Genomic DNA, 20,103 nt, shown 5'->3' with positions numbered 1-20,103 from the left:
TTGGCCAAATTTAACACAGGAACCTATTTATAATATGTTTACAGTGTCTTAGCTGTGATTTATTATTTTTTAAATAGTTACTAGTAAAATAAAACAAAGTGTGGATGATAACAATTGAAGGCAGGTATGCAAATAATTCTAGTCTCAGTGAAATTATATCCCTGTACGGAGTAAAATGATATATTTAACTGAGATGTGGAGATTGCTAAAATAATGTCCTGATACATTTATTTTTGGCCAAAAGGAGCATGTTTATTGCTGGTTGGTTTTCTTCTGTAAAGTGTGGCCATTGGCCACTCTCAAACAAATTAAAAGTGTTCTTTGATGCCCTGCACGATTCACATATGGCCGTATAACTTCACTTACCGTTTAGGGAAGTGTCCCGTTAGCAGTTACAGCTCCATTAATTTAGTAGTAGACTTGGGTGAATTTTTTTCAATTAACATTACATTTACTGGAAGAATAGAGCTTTAGAAGAGGAGGGGACCAGAGCTAGAAGTTAGTTTAGGCCAAGCTGAATTTATAACTTGGCTGAAAAAAACTGAAGGAAAATATTTTCGAAATGAAAGTTAATGACTTTTACTTTCATAATCTGAACAAAGATTAAACTAAAGGTTAATCTTAAAATAACATGGACCAGATTTTTTGCAATTAAACTAACATTTTTCAGCTTGGTTCAAAATTAATTTGGTAATTTCTGTTTCACTTAACATTTCCCACTCCTTCTCAGGTTCCACTTGACTTTAATTTGAACAAAATTTTCTTTCTAAGCTTTAATTCTGTCAGGAAGGAGAGAAAATATACATTTGTTACTTATGTTGAAGTGCTATATTATCACAGAATAAAGTAGAAAGCCCTGGAAAGGAAATGAGGAAAGACTGTGAATAGTAACTTGAGAACAAGGCACCACACCAAGGAACAGTCTGTAAAGGACAGTCATTAAAAAAAAAGACTAAAACTAGGGAAAAACAACAGCTTTCAGTCTTTCTTTAAGAAATATGTCCCTAAAAATCCCTGAAGGATCACACAGAAATCATCAGAACATCATTTCTATTAGTTTACGGAAAACTAGTTTCCCTTGTGACACAGCGATTTCCGTTTTTATTGCTTCTAGACTCTGGTCTCTGTATGACAATTGAGGCTGCTATTGTTCATACTGTAACTCACATAAATATACTTCAAGTAATAAAAACTGAAGCCAATTCTCAATTTTCTAACAAAATGTCCACTGAAGCTTCTCCATTTCCCCTCATTCCAGTGCAATAATCAGCAATTATTTGTTTAAAGTAGTTCTTAAGAACCCTCATTGGGTAGATGCTGTAGGAACAGAAAGCAAAAACGTATTCCCTCCCCAACTTCAGTAATGAGTGCAGGTTAAATACAACAATTAAGTACATTTCTACCATCTGACCTCAAGAGTGGTATAAATCATGACAATCAAAATATTACAAAGCCGCCCACAATAAAACTTCTCATTATTGATACAACGAACTCATTGTTCTTAGGCAAACATTTTAAATAGCATCCATTATTCATGTGAAGTCCTAAAAATTAACCTATCTGGGATTTGGAAAAAGAACATATGAATATAAAAATATGGGAGAATTTTTCATCTTATTTTATAATAAGGATTTTGTACAAGTTTTTATCTCTGTGTTACAATTTTGTTCTTTCAAATGGACCTGTCAAGAAATTATTTTTCAACATATAAGGTCAAATCTTCACCTGTGCAAATCTGCATTGCTTCACTTCAAAGAAATGCAATGAATGGCTTTTGCTGTGCTCTGAGGCATACTCTGATTTTTACACAACTGAACCGATTTGGTTACAATTCAGTAGCAGTCTGAATTCACTGCAGTAAAAGTTTTAATGTTAAAAACATTTTGACAAAATCCAGCTTTATAGTCAGAGGGAGGTCACTAAAGTCAAAAAAACACTATCTGCAGAAAAATGCAAATGAATATCCCATAAACCAGGACCGTATCTATGCAAAATGAATAGCACTTAAAACTTAAGAACAAATAACATCATTGTTCCCATTATCTTTTTATCCGTAATTTTCATAGGAGACCCAATAAAGTGTTATGAGGATGCAGCTGGCATCTAAAATTCACTACCAGACAGACGATCATGTGTTTATATTGCCTACTGTGGCCAGATTTTGAAGAAGGTCAATCCAGTGATTACTTAAATTAAATCTAAATTGTAATGGCCTACAGCTGCTTGCACTTAATATGTTTGGCTTCATATATATTATTAATGGAAACTCAGTGTAACTCTATACACTTCAAACTTTTGAAGCCACTGTATTTATGCTTCCAGATGTGTAGTTTCACAGTAATTGTTAAACTAATGGAAATTACTGCTATATAAATGGGAATTCATAATCAAACAGCCCTTAATACTTCCTTGCAAGGAAATGGTGCTTTAATGCATAAATTTTATTATATGGTTCAAAAGGGAAGCACTGTTTGGTCTTACACATCACGGATGCTGTGGGCAGCTAGACTTTTCTCTGATTTGTAGCATAAGGAAAACACGCAAACCAAAATGGTCATTATTCAAATGTATGCCATTCACATCCATTTTGTTGCTTTCTTTGAGAAATGTAGCAAAATGGTTCCAGAGAGGACAACTACAATAACAACTACACTAATACAATATACATGCATCATCTAAAGCCACAATTTTCACTTTCATCAACATACCTAAACCCAGACAAATAAGCAATGAAACAACCCTGAAAAATCCTTCAGGGCACCCGAATTCCTGGTAGAATGTGGAAAATAACTATCCTTTTTATATTACTAGTTTTTTTCTTACTGAAACAGGACAACTGCCACACTGTGAAGAACGTGTTTCAAATGTTTGTGTTCAAACTGTCTCCATGATGTGGAATATCTCTAAAACCAACACATACACTAATGTAACGGAGGCAGTTACTTTGTAAGGCTTTTTTAAAATAGCATAGCAAGAAACTCAAACTGTCAGTGCATAAATTACTGCTGCCTTGAGGCTGCAATAACTTATGCATCCTTGTATTCACCCCCTCACATACCTCCCCTTTCAAAGAGAAGCTCAGATCTCCCCTCCCGCCCCCAGCTCCCCACCTCTCTGGGGCAACCATTACAATGTCATTAAAAATACCTCGGCTTGCCCGTTACGTGTGTAAGTGACATTAGGCAGGGAGCTGCAGAATGAGTGGCAGAAAAAACAGGCAGGAGGGTTTGGGGTTTTATTTTCAAGAAATCTCTGCAAAAATGTTATTGCAATAATTATGTGTTCATACAGCTCATTATTATTTGTCTACAGCCAGGCATAACTTGATTTTATTTCTTTAATAAAAACTTGATCTAATTTGAGGTTACCATTGTCAGTTCATGGACAAAAACAACTGATCGATAATGCTAGTACTACTAAGCAATAGGCAATTCTATCTACAGAGCAATTACTGACACTGGCGTAGTCAGCTCAAAGGTCTGATCTTGCTGAGTCAAACAATGTCAGAAGACTGGCTTCTTTATTTTTAATTTCCCTCTTTTTTGTCCTTCCCCCCCCCCCCCCCCCTTAAAGAATAAAGCCTTATCTTGCTAATAAAAGATGTGCTAAACTGCACAAACTGAAGGCTAATATTAACTCCTAAAATAATAATTTCCCTCTTTTTAAGTGGGGGGGGGGGGCGGGGGGAAGCCAGCAAGAAATAAGATTGCAGCAAATAGCACTCTTTGATCTGGAAACAGATTTACAGTATCTTTAGTCTTAGGAGCAGATCATGACACAATCCAGTCTAGACTATGATGGTGTTATGTGTATATAATGCTGGCAAAATAATTAAACCGCACTGAAAGGATTTCATACTGCAGTTCTGACTTAAACTCATCAAATTATATTCTTCATGAATTAATGCACATAGATTGAGGTCGATATAGTATATGACTTTGACATTTCATAAATATAAGTGACAATTACGTATTCTTTCGTATATTTTAGATGACTCAGCAGGACACAACGGCAACAGAAAATTACATCCAATAGAAGAAATATATTGTTTATATCATAACCTTATCCAACATTTTAGTTTGATGTATTCATCCATTAGAACTACCCATACTTAGGTATTAACTACAGCGCTCATACTGTATTGAAGCCACCCAAGAGTTTTAATGAATGCTTTCTCATATTAATCCCAGACTACATAATTGTTTTTGTATCACTATATATATGTATTTTATATACATACACCATTATTTTTTATAAATTTACAAGGCCATATATAGCCTTTGCTACAAAAATGACAATATTATGTCCTTACAGTGATCAGTAAGAAGCATCTTGCTAAAAGAGACACCTGAAAGTGTCTGCATTATTTGCCACATTTATCTGATGGCTTCAGAGTGTTTAAAATATTCTAAGGTACCCTGAGGAAATCTTTAATGACCACTGTCATGCATTTTCTTCTCTGGAAAAGTCTTCTTAACTATGACTCTGAGATCTAGACAGCTTAAGAACAGCTCAGAGCCATTGTCTTTGAGACTGCTTTGTACACCATGCCACAAGGAGAACCTGAAAGGAGCAAAAAGGCTTTTCAGTGATCAGCAGCCATTTCACTAGGCTAAATTAAAATAGCCAGAAGTGGCTTTTACTTTACAAAGGGGAAAGGAGCCTCAGTTAAATGCTCACCACAAATAAGTGCTGATTAAAAAACCGCCACAACTGAACAAAGCAATTTGGATCTATCATTGGCCCTGGGTAGTACAGTTCAATGTAGTGTATGGAGTGGCGGCGCTCCTTTATAAACCCATTCTCAAGTACAGTTGGGCAGATTATCAAAATCTGAGTTATCAAAAATGAATTATTGCTCTCCTGAACATGAAGAGAGAGTGGAGAAATAACCTGTAACTTCATAAGCAGCAGAAGAAATGCTATAAAGATATTAGCACTTTATGCAAATAACAGTAGTGCTCTTGTATCTGGTATGTGCACAGCCCTGGAAATTCATTGCATATTATTATTATCAGCATTGACAAAAATATCCCCAAAGCAAACAACACCTCAGGAGCTCCTAAGACACCTTAACAATCACTGCTTGCTATCTGTTAACCTTTCCAGACTGATGCTGTTTTATCATGTCAGCATGGAACCACGATGCTCAGAGCTTACCAAGCAGTCACAGCTCCAGCACAGGTCCCTGCGCTGGGCACAGAACTGGAGTCCTGTTTCCAGTAGTCACAGTTCTGGCTTATGAAATTCTTCAGGTTCAGATACGATGCCTTAGCCCATGCTGCTCACTAAACTACTACTACCTTGGCAAAAAGCACCTCACCTTACTTAAGCTCCATCCCATTCACCTGGAGAGAGCACCGATGTACTTCACATGCAGATCCAGACTCCACAGCACACTCGCTTCCCAGAGCTGTGCCTGAGGAATCTGTCCCTAAAAACTGAAGGAGAAACATTTCAGCAATAAAGGGGATCCTTTGCTGTTGTAAGAGACGACAACTCTGTGCTTAATCACTTTAACAAACTGAAGAGGGGCCCTGACTAAATGCTGCTGTGCAAATCACTGCGTGGTTATTTGTTTCTTTGGGCTGCCGACAACCAAGGTAAGTCAGAAGTACTTTTAAAAGCAAAGCAACAGGCTGTGAACACAATGAGCTCGGGATCAGGAGGAATAAAACCTTAGGCCACCTTTCTCTCCTGATTATTCTTTGCATCGTGAATCAAAGCAAAAGAAGCGGCCAGGAAAAGCTACGCATGTAGAGCTGAAGAAATGAATAATTACTTGTTACTGAGTATAAAATTCATGTCAGGAACTTTTCACATTTTTTCTTTAGAGATTAATACTTAATCACTTTATGGAGGTATTTTCATTCCACTGTACTACAGTAGTACACTGTCTTTGTATACCTTCTGAAATGCATGCTCACAGTGCGGTCCTTCTGTGAATTGCAAGGAGAGTTGAAAAAAAAAAAAAGAAAAAGAAAAAGGTGTGATTTTAAATGTCTCATGAGAAACCAGAGAAAAATCTATCTCCATAAGAGAAAACTCCTTTAAAAACTCCTTAACCTAAATACAATATGAGGTCATTTTACCTGCCAGCTGAGTGGGTTTGTCATAAATGCATTCACATTTAGTTTTCTTCTACAAAGCATTCAAGTCCTCTTTATGCTTAGCGAGACAGCTGATATTTTCTGGGAAGAAAAAGGCATGTGGTCAAACTAGTTTTGTAGATTCTCTGAAGCCTGAAAGAAGAAAGTACATCGAAAAGGGCCAAGTGAAGGAAGGTATTGAAGCAATAACCAATGAATTGCTTCATATAAACTCCATGACAAACACCATTTAATTAACTACCTTAAATACAAAGCTTCTTAGCTTAGCTTGTTAAGGAGAACCTTGAGTGCACACAGAATTCAGCTACAGTGATTGTGGAAGCTCTACTGAATGCCTCTGGGTCAAGATCAGAGGGGTTGCCTCCAAGGGGGATCTTACAGTAGGCATCTGCTACTGACCTCCAAACCAAGACAAAAAAGGCCAAGGAAGCCATATTTTGGTAACTTAAGAAGTTTTGGGTCAACAGAACGTGGTTGGTATGGGTGACTTCAACTGCCTAGACATTTGTTGGGACAACAATACAGCAGCTCACATCTCATCCATCAAATTAATGGAATGCATAGAGGACTGCTTCCTCATACAAATGTTTAATGTGCCAACCAGGAACGAGGCACTGCTGAACTTGCTACTCACAAACCAAGAAAACTGTGCTGTAACGTCTTCGTTAGCGATAGCTTTGGCTGCAGTGATCACAATATTGCGGAGTTTGGGATCCTGCTGAGCACACTGAAGGTCAGTACTAAGACAGAGGTTTTAGATTTTAGAAGAGCAAACTTCAGCTCCCTCAGAGCTCAGCTGGGAAGGATTCTATGGGAAGCTTCCATGGAGGATAAAGGAACTAGCGAATGCTGGCAGTTTTTCCAGAATGCTCTCCTGGAAGCACAAAACCACTTCATCCCCTTTAAAGGTAAGGGAAGTAGGTGGAGCAAGAGACCCCGCTGGCTTAACTGTGAGCTTCTGAATCTGCTCAAGTGTATCCTGATGAAGTCTGCCGATCACACCAAACTGAGTGGGGAAGTGAGCACTTCAGAAGGGAGAGCCAGCCCGCAGGAAGACCTGGACAGGCTGGAAGAATGGACTAACAAAAACCTTACGAAGTCCAACAATGACAAGTGTAAGGTCTTGCACCTGGGAAAACATAATCCAGGAGTGCAGCACAGGCTGGGATCTACCCGGCTGGGGAGCAGCTCTGTGGTAAGGGGCCTGGGGGTCCTGGTGGACAACAAGCTCAACATGAGTGAACAACATGCTGTTGCAGCAAAGAAAGCCAACAGGATGCTGAGTTGCATCTACAAGGGCACCACTAGCAGAGACAAAGAAGTCATTATCCCACTCAACTCAGCGCTTGTCAGGCCACACCTGGAATACTGTGTTCAGTTTTGGTCCCCACTATACAAAAAAAGATGTGGACAGGCTGGAGAGGGTCCAGAGAAGGGCCACCAAGATGATCAAAGGCCTGGGAAGCCTGCCATAGGAGGAAAGGCTGAGAGAACTGGGTCTGTTCAGCCTTGAGAACAGAAGGCCTAGGGCAGACCTTATCACCACGTTCCAGTATCTAAACAGCAGGTACAAAGAAGATGGAGACTCCGTTTTCACAAGGAGTCACATGGAAAAGACTAGAGATAATGGGTACAAGTTACTCCTGGGGAGATTCCGATTGGACACAAGAGGAAAATTTTTCTTCACTGCCACAGAAAGTACCAAGTCCCTTACGCAGACTTTAAGTCAGCAAGACAGTTCAATTCCATGAACAGAACTGTCACAACTCCCCAGGTGAAGCTAGCCCATCTTGCTCAGAGCATCTGGATGCCAAAGACACCAAAGCCTTCCAGTCCTTAAAGCTATGCTGCATATGCAGATGCAAAACAATAAACTTAAACAAAGTAATTTTAAGTAAACTCTTAGATCTGTTAGGTGAGATAGGTTAAATAAATAGGTTTGATAAAAAATTACATGCAGTCATTTGCATATAGGTATCCTTTCCCACAGCCTTCCTTTCTAGTCTGAAAAGTGCTGTCTCCTCCCCGAGATCAACAAACTCCACCTCCTCTCCTCTGGTTCCAAGCAAAGCCTTTCCATCACCTCTAAGGCTTGGCTTTGTGTCAAGTCCTTGCCCTTGTCAAAGCAAAAGGGCCAACAACCCCTCTCATGTATCTTTTCAGCCCTTCCCCCCTCCACCTGCACTTGGAAACCATCTTAAACTTCAGCTTTGTTTCAAGAACTCTGTAAATGTGATATTCTGACCATTTAAGCCTTGTTGATACACACATAAAATCAATTGAGAACAAAAGGTTCTGCCACTTAAATTACTTGTGCATACAATAAAAAAATTAAACATGATGGGTATACCAAAAGTTGATAAAACATGCATATTTATGAAAAGATAAATATTTAAATGCATGCATTTACACAAGTCAGTTTATAAGCACATTTCTTTGCAGACTTCATCTCTAAGGCATGGGTGAGTGGCAATGCGGATAGTTCTCCTGTTTACTATGTAAGATATTTAGGGCCTCAGCTCACGTTCCTGAAATATCAAGTTGCTTTTGTTAGGACCACAAGGTAGCACACATCCTGCTTTAGGCTTCCAGAAATTATTTATCCAGGACTTTCCCATTCATAGTCTGTATCCTGAATATTCTGACTCAGTTTTACAAGCTGATTTCACATAAAGGGAGGTCGGATTCCGATGCTTTCTCAGCCACAACTGGATTCACACTCAGTGTGAGCAAGCTACCTTAACACCCTATCACAACACCATTATGTGTGGATGCAAGAACGGATACACATCGTCACCACACAAGCAGTATTGGGGCTCTGTCATACCATGCTCTTGCTCTGGTGTTCCTGCCTTTCTTCATGAACAAGGTGACACACTTCCTTATTCTCAGGGGCTCCGTGGAACAAGACACAAATTTGTTGCACATGTGCGGTTACTCCACTTGTTGGAAAATACTGGAAATGTGGGAAAGTAGTGTGTCTTCCAAGAGCTTCAAGGGATGCTCAGGCATTCTGTCTGGGCATCTCAACACCAAACTGAACCCACTGTGTACACAAAAAACTTGTAAAGAGGCATAAAGCTGCAGTACAGAATACTGCCATGAACTCTACACTGTTGGTCTTCAGCTGCATCTCTAGCCTTGCCAGTATGATACATCTCATGCTGGATGACTTTCAAAGTTGATTCACTCCTCTTGTTCATAAGCTAGAAAAACGGTTTAAGTGATTACCAGGGGTAAGCTAAACAAATAGCAGCTAATGGGAAAGATCAGGAGAAAAATGCTTAAGGCTCTCAGTCCACCCAAAAACCAGCCAACATCCATTCTCCCACACAAGGTCTCAGTGTTTGTTTGGGGAAGGATCAGTAAAAAGGCTTTCTTCTGTATCTGTGTACCACAGAGACTAAGATAAAAGGAGTCCGTACGAGACTTTAGAGATTTGAGAAGAAATAAATGGAGAGTGATTACCAAAAGCTAGATATAACTGTTCAGGCTCAGATTATTCCCAAACACATTTAGGCAGTAAAGTCAAACAGTAAAGCAATCCTGGAGTATTTCAGTTAAGGTTCTGGCATGTTTCCTGAATAGAGCCTTATTTCATAGATTATACTACTGAAAGCAACGAAGCAATGTGCCCTAAATAAGAATGTCAAGATTTGCCTCTTTGTCAGGGCAGATTACTTATATTTCATACAAACATTGCTAAGCAGTATCTATGACTTTCCATTCTATATAAATACAAATTCTAGGCATTATAAGATGGTAAAATTGCTCATTCCCAAAAGGCTGATAGCGTAAGAAACAGATCATTTTCTTATTGCACATAACTATATGGAGTATGATTGTTCTTTAAATAATGGATCTTCTACCATAAGGGTCTTTACACTGTGTCTGTTCTCTATTGTACCAGAGCTTGAAAACTTGAACCTACATCACATCCTTTCAAGCAAAGCCATGTGAAAGATGCAACATTTTGTGGCCATGCTGCAAGCTGCCTTTTGCCAAGATCACGACTTCAAAGAAAATTTCTGGATGGCAGTTACTGGGGCACATGATTTTTCAAATGTACAGACCTGTGATGCCTGTTCCTGTGATATGGAGGCTGAGCCTCAGCTCGGGAGGCCTTGCCAAGATTTTATTTCCTGCTGGGCATTTCCCAGTATATAAAGAAGTGGGAAAGGAGAATGAGACAGCTCATCTACATAGCTACCTAAATGCTAGCACTTGATAGTGTCTGCATGTCATCCCCATGATCCTGGGCTGCTATCCAAAACACTCTTGCAAAAGAGCCAAAAACTCGGAAGCATCAAGGTTTGCAGTAACTCTTCCCCGTTTTGTCACCTTTGGTGTTTTATAGACTTCCAAACATGCTTTGTATGTTCCATTACTCTTGACCACAGACTGATATTTACAGAAGATAATGTCAAGATTTTAAATCCTTTCATACTTTTGAAAGTGTAAGCAAAATACATCGCATCAACCTTACAGGTGCAACTGAGAAGAATTAAAAGGGTATAAACACACTAGCAAACAAGAATTACAATTTTAAAATGGAACAAGCCCATGTTTAATTCTGAGAAAAAGGTGAGCCAGCCTTAAATCCTTTTCCCTTCATGCAATGGGTTCAGACCAATTTTTCAGCTAGTGGAATAACTCTCCTGCCCTAAAGAATAAACATGTTAATGAACAGCTCAGCTATTGATTCTTTTGACATTTGACTGTTCAGGAGGTGCTGAATTCAGGGTTTACTAATGCTGGTGTAGCTGCTACCACCAGTTTCATTTTTCCCCTTTATTAAAGAACGATCTTTATAAATGAAGATAAAAGTTTCTGACATGCAAAAAGACGATACAAAATTTAACAAACGAGCTATGTGGAAGGAGGAGTTCTTTTGCACCTGTCTGCTGATGGAAGGGGCTTATAAACAGGCGTCAGTCATCCTGTGTTAGATTGCATTTTTCATTGCTGTTTTCAGCAGAGACTCAGTCCATTCCAAAACACCCAGGAATCCACCTGGTACTAAAGGAGATTCTTTTAAGATTCCACAAAAATTAATCTTACCCCAGATGTTTTGGAAAGATTTTTATGTTCTACATATCAGTAATTTTCAGTGCAAATCTTATTTCATAAAAAAAATAAAAATCCATCAATTTAATTTTGTGGAAGATCTAATGAGCCTGGTTCTACATACCGCTTCTTTTATCAGCTCCAATCTCTCATTCTCCAGGGAGAGCAGTACAGAAGTGTCTTGTCCTTTGATAGCAATAGATAACTAACCTCATTTTGTAAAAGCAAAACTAAACAGAAGACTTATTCTTTGTCTTCAGCAGCAGCAGTGAATCAGACCTCATTGCCTTGTACTGAACCCAATTTAAGGCAATTCGATGCCTTACAAATAATGATTGAGAAGCTTACAGTTGTACCTTTTTTTTTGGCTCTTTACCCGGCATTTATTTATACAACAGAATATCAGAAGGTTTTATATTTAAGAGGAACAGGACAGGTTGTATTTTCTGAAGCTTATTTTCAGGCCTTCTGCATCCTTACCCATCTGTTATGTTCAGGTCAAATTTTTGTGTTTCTGTGGCAGTAAGGATTAAAGATGTAATTGCTTTTAAAGCACATATTTTCAACTCTTCTTAGTCACATAACCTGGGGCTTTAGCAGAACACTTCTGTGCCTCAGCCTTCATCTAGCTAGTGTTAGCCAATTAAAAAGAAAATAATATTAGCCAATGATAACCCTTATTACACAGCTTTTATTTTCTTCTTGATTTTAGGTATTGCTGGATAGCAATACAGACTAAATCAAAACCAAATTACAGAAGAATTTCAGATTTAGAGAGGTATTTGCTTACAATGCTATAAAAACTGTGATCTGTCTTTACCTCTGTCTAGACTGAGCTTCTATTGTGTATGTAGGCATTACACAAAGTCACTTTTCTGTCCTGTGATGACTCCTATGATCTGAAGGAAGAGGAAGAGGACTTCATGCACATCACAGAAATCACTTGGTGTGATTTTGTTTAAATGATCTGCATGACAGCAATCAAGGTCTTTGCACACAGTAGGTATGACAAATCAAAGTAACTTAGGACAAAATGCCTGTGTTGCACTGACAGATGGAAAGCGAACAATCTGTACAAAACAATGTTTCTCAGGCAAAAATAAACTGAAATGTTATTTAAGAAACATTATGGAAATTTAAATAAACAAAAGCTTCAGTATTACGGTCTACCATACCATTTTTATAATTAAATGAGAAGTGCTTCACACTTTCACGCAACATTAAGATGATTATGAAAACCACAAGCTTACCTCCCCACACATTCCTGCTAGTGTTACTCTGGTCCACTGACTTCAGTGGAATAACATCTGATTTACAGTAAAGTAAAGCAAGGGGAGAAACAGACCTAAAGACTGGAAATAAACCTGGGGTTTTTGATGAAACATAATCCTCAGCATGAGATGTAAAAGGTGACTTTCCTGACAAGTGCTACCCAAATTCTTAATAGCTTTCTGAATGTAACCCCATCTCATTTCATCCTGACATAATCTTAATTAGTCTTAGTTCTACTGCAGAGAAGCCTACTGAGGCAGTTAGCACCATATAATTAATCAGGTATTTTGCACGCATCACAGCAACCAACAGTGTCAACTTACTGATGTGAGTTAATACAAACAAAATCAACCCTGCCTTTCCCTTTCACATGAACTAAAAGCATGTGGCATGGAATGAACATATGACTATTTCTTCAATACACTGCTTAACATCCTTTCTTCCCTTAGCAGCCATTTCCTAATGCATCATTACTCTCTATTTTTTGTGATGGTACTAGGAGAAGAACATGCAATTTGATATTTCTCTTAAATTTCAGTTTCTTCACAGAAGAGTAAGTCCAACAACTGAAATAAGCAACGACATGACAGAATTCTTGCTGCTGGAATACATAAATATCCCATTTTATTTTTTTTTCTGTGTGCTTTAGCAGTTCTTAAGAAAATAAATTTTGCACCTGCACATAAATAGACATTTGAGAGCACAACCTACGACATTCAGTCATCTCACAGCAACAGAAAATACTGTACTTACAAATTTAAACACATACAACATACACACTAACTCACTCAATTAAAAGCTTCACCACCTATCTATGTAATTGTAGATCTTAACTTCATACTATTGTTTGAGATTTATCTTTTGTCTTCATTGCGTGAACCAAACATCACAGTATTGTGCCTAATGTCACTGAGGGGGAAATCATAGGATTATATGATTTGATGGCAAAGAAGAAAAAAGCCACTGCTTAAGGAAAACAGATTTATAAAGCCAACTCTCCATTCTCATAAGCTTAAACTGAAATAGTTCAATAAGCGGTATAAAACCACAAGAAGGTTTAGTCAGTTTTGTATGGCATCTGTAATACGCTGCTGTATTTATTAATAGTAAATGCAATGTTCAATACATGGCAATGTTTTGCTTCAGCAGAACACTGTAAAAATACTTTCAAGAACAACGTAGTCCATAACTAACGTTCAACTTAAGAAAGAGGAGTCTCATGTTTTGCAACTTCTCAGATTCACAGAACAAACCAGTGAGATAATAATCTTCATATAGGAAGGCAGTATTTAACTGATAGCTTGTTTCAGGAACTGACAGCAAACTGCTTAACACCTTCTCTCTACGGTATTTGTGCCCCAAAGCAGTTAAGTATCTAAGATAGGAATTATTAAAAATTGCGACATCTCTAGTGTTTTCATCTCCAGTGGTATCTCAGCATAGGAACATGTACAGCCTATTCACTACCCGACACAAGGAGTCATTCACCGTTATTATTGTTCAACCTCTTGGGATGGTTTTTTGTATTTGAAGGCCTATCACAAAAAATTAGGCAGCCTACTGGAATTGCCAAACGTTTCAGGTGCTGTCATCCACGATTACTGCTCATCAAACAAAGGAATCTAGTGTCTATTTCTCAGTACCTAATTGCCCTGCCTCTCCCTCCTATGTGAATCTTCTTAATTTATTTTAATGCTGGAAGAATAAAGCAATTGCAACTCTAAGACTGCTACCAAATTTGTTTTAACCTAACTAAACTAGCAGTAACTGAAGATAATCAACTGTTCATTTTTGTTCCTGTTTTAGCAGATGGCAAATATGTTATCAAACAACAGCAAAAAGGATACATAAATAGGAGGGAAAGATAAGATGTGGTAAGTTTATCTCAACTCAAAGCCCATCATGAAACTACCTATATGCACTGATGACTCTTCCACTCTAGAGACATGGCTGTCCTTTATCTTCTAACCCTGAGCTACATTTTATAATCCCACAGTCAACTGCATTGTCATCTAATTCAGATTTCGCACTCTGAGACTTAGTCTGACTGTCTGACATAACATACAGCTAGCGTAACACGCATGCGAGCCACAGTAAGTTCACGATGTGATTTTGATTAGAAGGCAACAGACATTTGGGGGGGGGGGTGGGTAATTCTGGGGCTAATTTCGCCAGCAAGAGCTGTGTTTTAAACTGTGATTAAAATCCTAGTATGAACAAGGCAAAAGGAAGCCTAGACACAACCTAAACTGTTCCAAAGGGATTAGTCATCATAATAAGCTCATGATTAGACTGTATCTACCTAAAGACTGAGAATTGTATAATAATGGAAGTCTGAGTCTGCAAACCTTCCCTCATAACTTTGTTACTATCTCAGTTAGTCTGAGAGTTTTATCATCTAGACGAGTTCTAGTGAAACTCCCACTGTTTTGAATGATTTGTCCAGTCTGAAGTGCCGAATTTCTTATTAGGCATGGGCTCGGATGACTTTCCAAAACAAACTTTATTAGCCTTAATCATGACTGAGTTTCATCGATCCTGGAACACACGACGCTCTACTTTATCACATGCTGTAAGTTTATTGCATTTGGTCACATCAAACCTTTCTTACTCAGACAAATGGCACGTTCACAGGAGCTTTCATTTAGAAGTGGAATAAACCAGAAACATGGATGTTTAGGTAGTGGTTTTAAAAGATTTAAATACTAATGGCATTCTCAACTTCTTCACGCTTTCCTACTTGATCTTAGAGCTAGCGTTTTTCAGTGCTAGAAACATATACACCTCCAAATCACTCAGAAATTTCTGAACTCTTGGCATTCACCTAAAATCAGACCAAAAATTACTTTCTTTCAACAAACAGTATATGTCCTTAGTTGGGTGATGCTATTAATCTTCAGTGTGAAAAGTACAGCCACTGAAGACTTGATCTTTATCAATATGCAGCAAACCAGGGTATCAACTTTGTCGTGGGAGCTGGTGTCGTGGTTTAACCCCAACCAGCAACTAAACACCACGCAGCCACTCACTCTCCCCCTGCTCCCCAACCTGGGGTGGGATGGGGAGCAGAACTGGAAAAAAAAAAAAAAAGTGAAACTTGTGGGTTGAGATAAAAACAATTTAATAGGATGGAAAAGGAAAATAATAATAATAATAGAAGAATATAAAAACCAAGCGATGCATAGCTCAATTGCTTGCCACCTGGGAATGAATGCCCAGCTAGTTCTGAGCTTCAGTGCCCCACCGGCCAGCTCCCCCAGTTTATATACTGAGAATGACGCCACATGGTATGGAATACCCCTTTGGCCAGTTTGGATCAGCTGTCCTGGCTATGCCCCCTCCCAGATTCTTGTGCACCTCCTCACTGGCAAGGCAAAGCACAAGAAGCTGAAAAGTCCTTGACTTAGTATAAACGCTACTTAGCAACAGCCAAACATCAGTGTGTTATCAACATTATTCTCATACTAAACCCAAAACGTAGCACTGTATCAGCTACTAAGGAGACAATTAACCCTATCCCTGCTGAAACCAGGACAGCCGGGAATGGAATCTAAGCTTCTTTGGCTCTATCTAAACCCATTTGATCTGAAGAAGGTCTTGGGAGTTGTTAATCATAAAGCTGGTAAGAAGAGCAATGGCACATCTATCTGATGCAAAAAATGCTACCCAGGTAAAAATCTGTAACCAAGTAAATTCTGCACACTCAGAGTAGGTGGCAACAGCTGCTCCACAGAGATATGCAAGATTCCTCACAGAAAATGGTTTAGAAAACCATTAAACCAAAAGCATTAGAAAATGCCTAGATCTCTTTTTGGCAGGATTTGCTACCTTTGGTGCTCTTAGTAGTTAACAATTGGCTTAAGCGTGGAAACACTGGTTTTAATATGTTTTCATTTAGTAAAACATATCTCTGGTCATTCTTGTCATCTATCTAAATTCATCTCTGGATATCCATGTGACATATCTAGAGCATCTTTTCTCCAGCAGAGCCCTAAAGCATCTTATGCATTATATTCTTAGACCATTATTGATGCCTAGACATCTCCAGAGTGTATCTTAGCTTGGATTGCCTTTGTCCAGTGACAGGAGAAATGTGCATTTATGTAAAGCGGTGTGGGATTTGCAATGTCACGCACAGTGGAAGGTCTTGCTTAACAGCCCACTTCACAGTGACAACTTTATTTTGCAAGGACTCAAAAACCCTCGCAAGCATTGAGTCTGCGGTTCCATGGAAACCAGGTATTCCAAATTGAATGCTTACACTGCTAACACTATCCTCTAGACAATCTCTTTACAAATGATCAGTAATATGAAGATGCCTTCTTTTCACTTATCCATTCATTTTAGTTTCTTCAGAATAATCTTGTTTTTTAGGACCATCAGAATGCACTACCTGCATCCAGAAGAAAATTGGGATAGGCGGCATATACCAATTCCGGTAAATACTTATAGCAAGTTATGAAACAGAAAAAAATCACTTAAAACGATGGTGCTTACCCCGTTCTGTGTCATAGAGGTACACAAACTTTTCCCACTTATAATGAGTCAAGAGACTCAAGATGGCTCCTTTTAATGCTGGCCGCATCTGGATGACAAACTGCACATCTGCATCTGTGGGGAAGCTGGGTGTGACGAAGGATGTGTGAAGCGCTCCACAAAATGATGTCAGTGTGTTCATTGACATCTGGTCGTAGAATCCAAAGATGGCATAAACTCCTCTGGAAAACTGTGAACAGACTAACAAAAGACAGACAGGGGTGTTAAAATTTGACATATAATGAACTCAAACAAACTTTCAAAGCATTCTGAAGTAAGCCTTCTAAGCAATCCTGAAATTATTCTTTATGATGCATCAGATGGAATGAATTCATGAGATCATATATGCTAATTTCAGTGTAGCTGTGAGTTGTACCAACTTTGTCACAATTAAACTGGCCTGAGCACATTTTTGATTGCGATTTGTCCTGCTATATTGTTATAATCCACTAATCTCTCCATATTCTTTAAAAACAAACATGGGTTAACATTGCTTGTCTGTAAAATACCTCCCCTCCCCTGAGTAGCACCTTGAGAGCTCTGTTAGCAGCTACGTAACAAGTATCAGGTCTGCCTAAAAGTCAAAATGTTAAGATGCAATATTCCCTTGTATCCCACCTTGATACAGGTCTGATTCAAAGAAATCTGGATGTTTTACTCCTTTACAGTCCACAACTCTGAAATTTCTGTATGAAATCTGGGTGTAGTCTTTTTCAGGAAGGAAATTATAGTGGCTTCTTAACTGAGCTTTAAAATCTTTCAGAAGCAATTTGCAAAGCTCATTAATGACAATAAAAATGAGGAACGCATATTGTTGATTCATGGGACAAAAGTTGATATCCCTTAACCTGGAGGCTTTTAGTCATTAACCATTCCAGCGTCCTGAGGAACTCATCTAGTACCAGAAAATAATCAAAATGCAGTCAAAGGTGTTTTGTTTCACATGTACTTATCTGGGGAAACACTTCATTTCCCATGTTTTATAGAGATTGAACAATGACCATTTTGGAGAAAAATGAAAAGTATTTTAATTTATAAATGTGATCAACTTCATGGGAGTTGCAGGTAAAAGAGTTTCCTTGTTGTTCAACTCGGCAGGAACAGAGCAAACTTGTTGTGACCCTGGGTTCCTTCCATGGAGGGAGACTGCAGCAGGGATAGCGAGGGAGCCTGATATACGAGATGCTGGGACTCTGGTCCATAATGAAGATTGTACAACTGAAATACACTACAGCATAACAGCACTTCTAAATCAAAACATTTCTGGAAAGTCCCATTTGTAATGAAAATAAGTTTCCCAGAAAAATGTTCATTCAACATTAACGATTTCACTTGTCAAGAACTGGATTTAACAACAATTTTCAACTAGCCCCATTAACCACTTTTGCCAAAACGTTGCATATTTAACTTTGCAAAAAGCAAGGGGAAGTAATTACCAGTAAAGAAGACATGACTTCTACACAGAAATATACAGCATCGTTACTTCCGAAAGTACCATCATGAAACATTTCCTACCATAAATGCTACCATTCAGAATCACTAAAGCCTGTTAAAGTAATTTTAAAAAGGATTCTCCACAATATCAGCTCATTGACAACAGCATCATGGATAACACCTCAAATAGGTAGTCAGGTGTGAAAATTCAATTTTCTTCCTGTAGATCCAGATGCAAGTATTTAAGCCACTGTAACGGGACGTGACCAGTCGTGGGTAACAGCAGCAAATAACAGCTGGTGTAGACAGAAAAGAGACGCACATTGGGCACAGAGAGGGAATAAGAAGTAGTGATTTCTGAAATAAAAGTTTGCAGAAGTTCTCAACCACAGTAAAGAAAAGATATAAAAGAAGTTACAATACAGCAAGAATTTATTCCCAGAGGCGTGACAGGGGAATTAAATACACTGTTTCAAAAGACATTTTGTTAAACTATATACCAGCAGGATATAAAGTAGAAAAGCTACCATAAAAATTATCTGCTGAAGTAACAAATAAAAGGCACTGACTTCCAGGTGAAAAAAAGAGGGGGGGGGGGGGGGGAGAAAAAAAAGACGACATTCGAAAGTCTGGCAGTCTCTAAATCATTTCAACGGCGTGTAAGCCCTCTAATTCCATGGGAATAATCACTGAAGTGGGGCTAGCAGAGCTGGGTGTCCTCGCATACACTGAGTCAGTACCTCGCAGATCAGGCTTCTTTTACATATTTATTAATGGCCTAGTTTACTAGCTTTTCATGTAGATTCTGTACTGCGGAGAAAGCAGAAAAGAACAAGTATTCCAGGAAACATCCCTTCTTGCACTGCAAACAAAACATATTCTCTAATGTCTCCTGACCCTAAAAACCTAAAGTATTTCAAGTGATGGGGGGTTCACCCATTATTTCTTATCAAGTATAAAGTTTCAGGAATACTTTTGAACTGTGACTCCACTGAAATCTCTCAGATTTATAGGGACACGGTATCTGAAAAAACAGTCACAAGGGGCGCCAGAAAGCCTACTGTGCTATCTAAGTGTAGGACTATTATGAAGAAAACAGATTAGCTCGTATTAGGACTGCTAGTTCTCACATCCCATAGAGTCAGTAGAGACAACAGCAGCAGTGCTAACGGTAACCAGCAGGAGCTAGCTCCAGTATGGACCAGTTCCTCTGCACTGTGCTGGGAACCAGCGGAGAACTGGTCCCTTTTGTGCTCTGTCTTGTTCTTAGAGTTATTGCACCTGGGCACTGCAGTCAACAGCTTGAAAATGGTTCAAGGTCTCTGTCCTTTGGACAAAATTCTGTCTTGCGGGGATATTTTAAAACACTGAATTAAGGTGTATTTATTTGCATAGCAGATTGTGCTCATTTATGCAAAAAGCCCATTCTCAATTTGTGAGTAATCTGAGAAAAAAAATATCAGTCTGTGAACAACCTGACCATAAGCAGGACCTCCTCCAAACAATACCTTATAGCCAACATGGAGCTGCTGCTTGCACAGAGCATCCTAGAGCAAGTGAGAGCTTCTAAATTGGCCTTTCAGGTATTTGCAACTTTTTTTTCCTAAAAATTCTGGAGGGTCACCAAGAATACCTTCTAACAAGTACGCCCCCAGGCCCAGCCTTATTCTCCCTGATTCAGGTT

The 20,103-nt window shown here is 38.7% G+C and overlaps 1 protein-coding gene across 3 annotated transcripts in view; it reads right to left on the bottom strand.

The window, feature by feature from the left end:
- Positions 1–20,103, bottom strand: part of GRIA3 (glutamate ionotropic receptor AMPA type subunit 3) — a 154,318-nt gene that overhangs the window by 100,863 nt on the left and 33,352 nt on the right. For all 3 annotated transcript variants that reach the window (XR_010072599.1, XM_063346901.1, XM_063346900.1), the window contains exon 3: positions 16,947–17,186. Coding sequence is in view for 2 of the 3 variants with exons in the window: in XM_063346901.1 (XP_063202971.1) it covers positions 16,947–17,186 (240 nt within the window). In the remaining variant the exon portion in view is untranslated. The remainder of the gene's footprint in view (positions 1–16,946; positions 17,187–20,103) is intronic.

This window comes from Chroicocephalus ridibundus, chromosome 9 (genome assembly GCF_963924245.1).
Source record: "Chroicocephalus ridibundus chromosome 9, bChrRid1.1, whole genome shotgun sequence".
NCBI classification, from domain to species: domain Eukaryota; kingdom Metazoa; phylum Chordata; class Aves; order Charadriiformes; family Laridae; genus Chroicocephalus; species Chroicocephalus ridibundus.
Note: the sequence above shows the minus strand (reverse complement) of the source record. Positions and strands in the feature narration are given on the sequence as shown.